At 41.9% G+C, this 2,745-nt stretch overlaps 1 gene segment (V, D, J or C); it reads left to right on the forward strand.

Annotated features, from left to right (window-relative positions):
- Nucleotides 1–339: 339 nt before the first annotated feature.
- LOC101340360 (immunoglobulin kappa variable 4-1-like) lies at nt 340–1,217 on the forward strand. The segment is given in 2 exon segments: nt 340–426; nt 646–1,217. Coding segments are annotated over 2 exon segments (441 nt in total).
- Nucleotides 1,218–2,745: the final 1,528 nt, after the last annotated feature.

A 2,745-nucleotide genomic window follows, 5' to 3' on the forward strand; every position in this document is an offset into this window, starting at 1 on the left:
ACCATGGAAGAAAAGCCTCGTGATCTGCTTCTGTGATGAATACAGGCAAGAAAACCCTATGGAGCAATTCTACACTGTAATACATGGGTTCTTCATGAATTGGAATCAACTGGACTACAAAAGTCCTTTTTTTAAAAGTTGATATTAGAGGTTCTAAGTCACTTTTGTGACTTTTCTAGTCATAAAATTATACTTTCTGTGATATTTTTGGCTCTTCATGTATATTGGTTTGTTTCACAACCAACCGTCCATGTAATTTGCTTTCAGTTCACTGATTGCTTTGCATAGACCCTCCAGGCCCAGGATGCTCATCAGATTTTATAAACAGGACCTTTGCAATGTGGGCTGATCAGCATCAGGCAGGCAGGGGAAGCAAGATGGTGCCACAGACTCTGTTCCTCATGTCCCTGTTGCTCTGGGCCTCTGGTGAGAAACTAAAAGTGCTTCAATCCTTCTAGAGTAGTATCTTTGTAGAGCTGAAAAAAATGATTTTAAAACATAGTTGGAAATAATGGTTATTTCCAAAATGGAACCAATTATGTACAGATATTACTCTATGCTGCTGTATAAATGGTATCATTGAACTGGCCTATGAAAAAGCGTGTGTATATATGTATGAATGGTAATTGTCTACTCTGATTGCAGGTGCCAGTGGGGACATTGTGCTGACCCAGTCTCCAGACTCTCTGGCTGTGTCTCCAGCAGAAAGGGTCACCATCAACTGCAAGTCCAGTCAGAGTGTGAGCAGCTATTTACACTGGTATCAGCAGAAACCAGGACAGGCTCCTAAGCTGCTCATCTACAAAGCAACTAACCGGGCATCTGGGGTCCCTGACCGGTTCAGTGGCAGTGGGTCTGGGACAGACTTCACTCTCACCATCAGCAGCCTCCAGGCTGAAGACGCCGCTGTTTATTATTGTCAGCAGGATTATAGCAATCCTCCCACAGTGCTTCAGCCTCAAACAAAAACCTCCTCCCCAGGGCTACAGGCCGGTGAGTCTTACTACAACAGCTGCTTCCTTTTTGCTGAACCCTGAGCATGTACACTTCTCTGTCTGTCCCAAAGTCTGCATCTATTTACTAATTCCTAGGAGAATTTGTAAGACCCAGGAGTAAATTAAGGGATGTGGCTTCTTCTGAAGCCTATTTTGTGGTAAAGTGTAGAAGAAAAATTTTGTACAAATGTAATATAATCTTTGTCAGGAATTTTGATATTACAGGTTCCTGCATGTTTCATGTGGATAGATCACATAAATGATTTGGGGAAGGTTCCCCTGTGTTATACACCCTGAAAGATCAGTTCTCTCTTCCCTGTGACTTCTTAACTTTGGAATATTCACATTTTAATTCCTTGTTTTCTTGGACTTTTTCCTTTCTCTGCAGTAACCCTCACAACTCTGAACCTAACCCAGTATTAAACCTAGACCTCCATATTTTAAATCTCCCTCACAGAAGGCAGTATTCCTCTCTTACGTTTTCCTTCTGTGGATCCTGTTTTCCAGCCAAGCCTAAGGAGTTTCCTGCTCTGCCTCCCATTTTACTGCCCTTTTCTCCTCTCTCCATTTCTTTCAGTGGTTCTCATTCTCACAAAGGCCAGTCTCTAATTCATTAACACTATCCCTCTAGAAATATGTGACAGCTTTCCCATGTTCTTTTTTGTTAGTTGTGGATTTCCTCTTTAAATTTATCCCTTGGGCACCCAAGTTTAATTTAGTAACTGAAGGCAATAATGGTTCTTTCTTATTGTTAGCTGCCATCTTGTGGGCCCCTGACTCATGACAACCCCATGCACAATGTGATCTGACTGTTGTGATCCTTAGGGTTTTCACTGGCTGATTTTTGTAGATTACCAGGCCTTTCTTTCTGTTCTTTATTAGTCTGAAAGTGCTGCTGAAACATGTTCAGCATCACAACACGCATAGAGGAAGTATGGTAAATGAGACCCATAGGTTTCTGGTCAGGTTTATGCTGATTCCAGGTCAAGTAGATTTTCCAGTCAGTGAAGACGAGAGTGTGATTGGCCCTGCTTCTAATGGAGGCTTTCTCTCCTGGGAGTCAGCCAGAGAATCTAGCACCTACTGAGAAGGTTCTACCTGCTGAAAGCTAAAATGACAGGCACATGAGGATGATCCAGAGATGCTGTGCAATCAGGGATAGAAGGAAAATCAAACCAAAATGGTCTCTAACTGGAACAAGTGGACAGGGCTGCGTGGCTTGTAGTGTTTATTTCAGAACTCATTTGAACCTGTAGATATGTCTCAATAGGAGGATCACTCTGGAGAGAAAATGCCATCTCTAGGTTCCATCTCACCTGGAACATAGTAGAGCAGGAGGTTAGCATCTGGATGGTGCCCGTATCCTGTAGCTCCTCTTTTGTATGTTGTTGCACAGACTCCATCCCCCAGGAAATGTCCTTCATAGCTTTATTTTTTCAATTTTTTATTTTGTTGTTATCGATGATAAACACAACAAAACATACACCCATTCAACAGTTTCTATCTATCATAGCTTTTTATGAGGCTCAGGCCAGCAAGGCTGAGCTCAGGGTGGGGTGTGGGTGAGGTGACATTTATGCAAAGAACCATGGAGTATAACAGTGAAATTCTTAGAGCACAGGGTTGTGGTTAAAAATCTTGTAATCGACACTTTTCTTACATTTGAATACGGTAGTACTATTTGAATATGGCAAATACTATTTTCGTGGACCCTCTGATGGAAATAGTTATATTTTAGTTTTCGTGTTAT

The sequence above is a fragment of the Trichechus manatus genome, unplaced genomic scaffold, assembly GCF_000243295.1.
Source record: "Trichechus manatus latirostris isolate Lorelei unplaced genomic scaffold, TriManLat1.0 scaffold01519, whole genome shotgun sequence".
Lineage (NCBI taxonomy): Eukaryota > Metazoa > Chordata > Mammalia > Sirenia > Trichechidae > Trichechus > Trichechus manatus.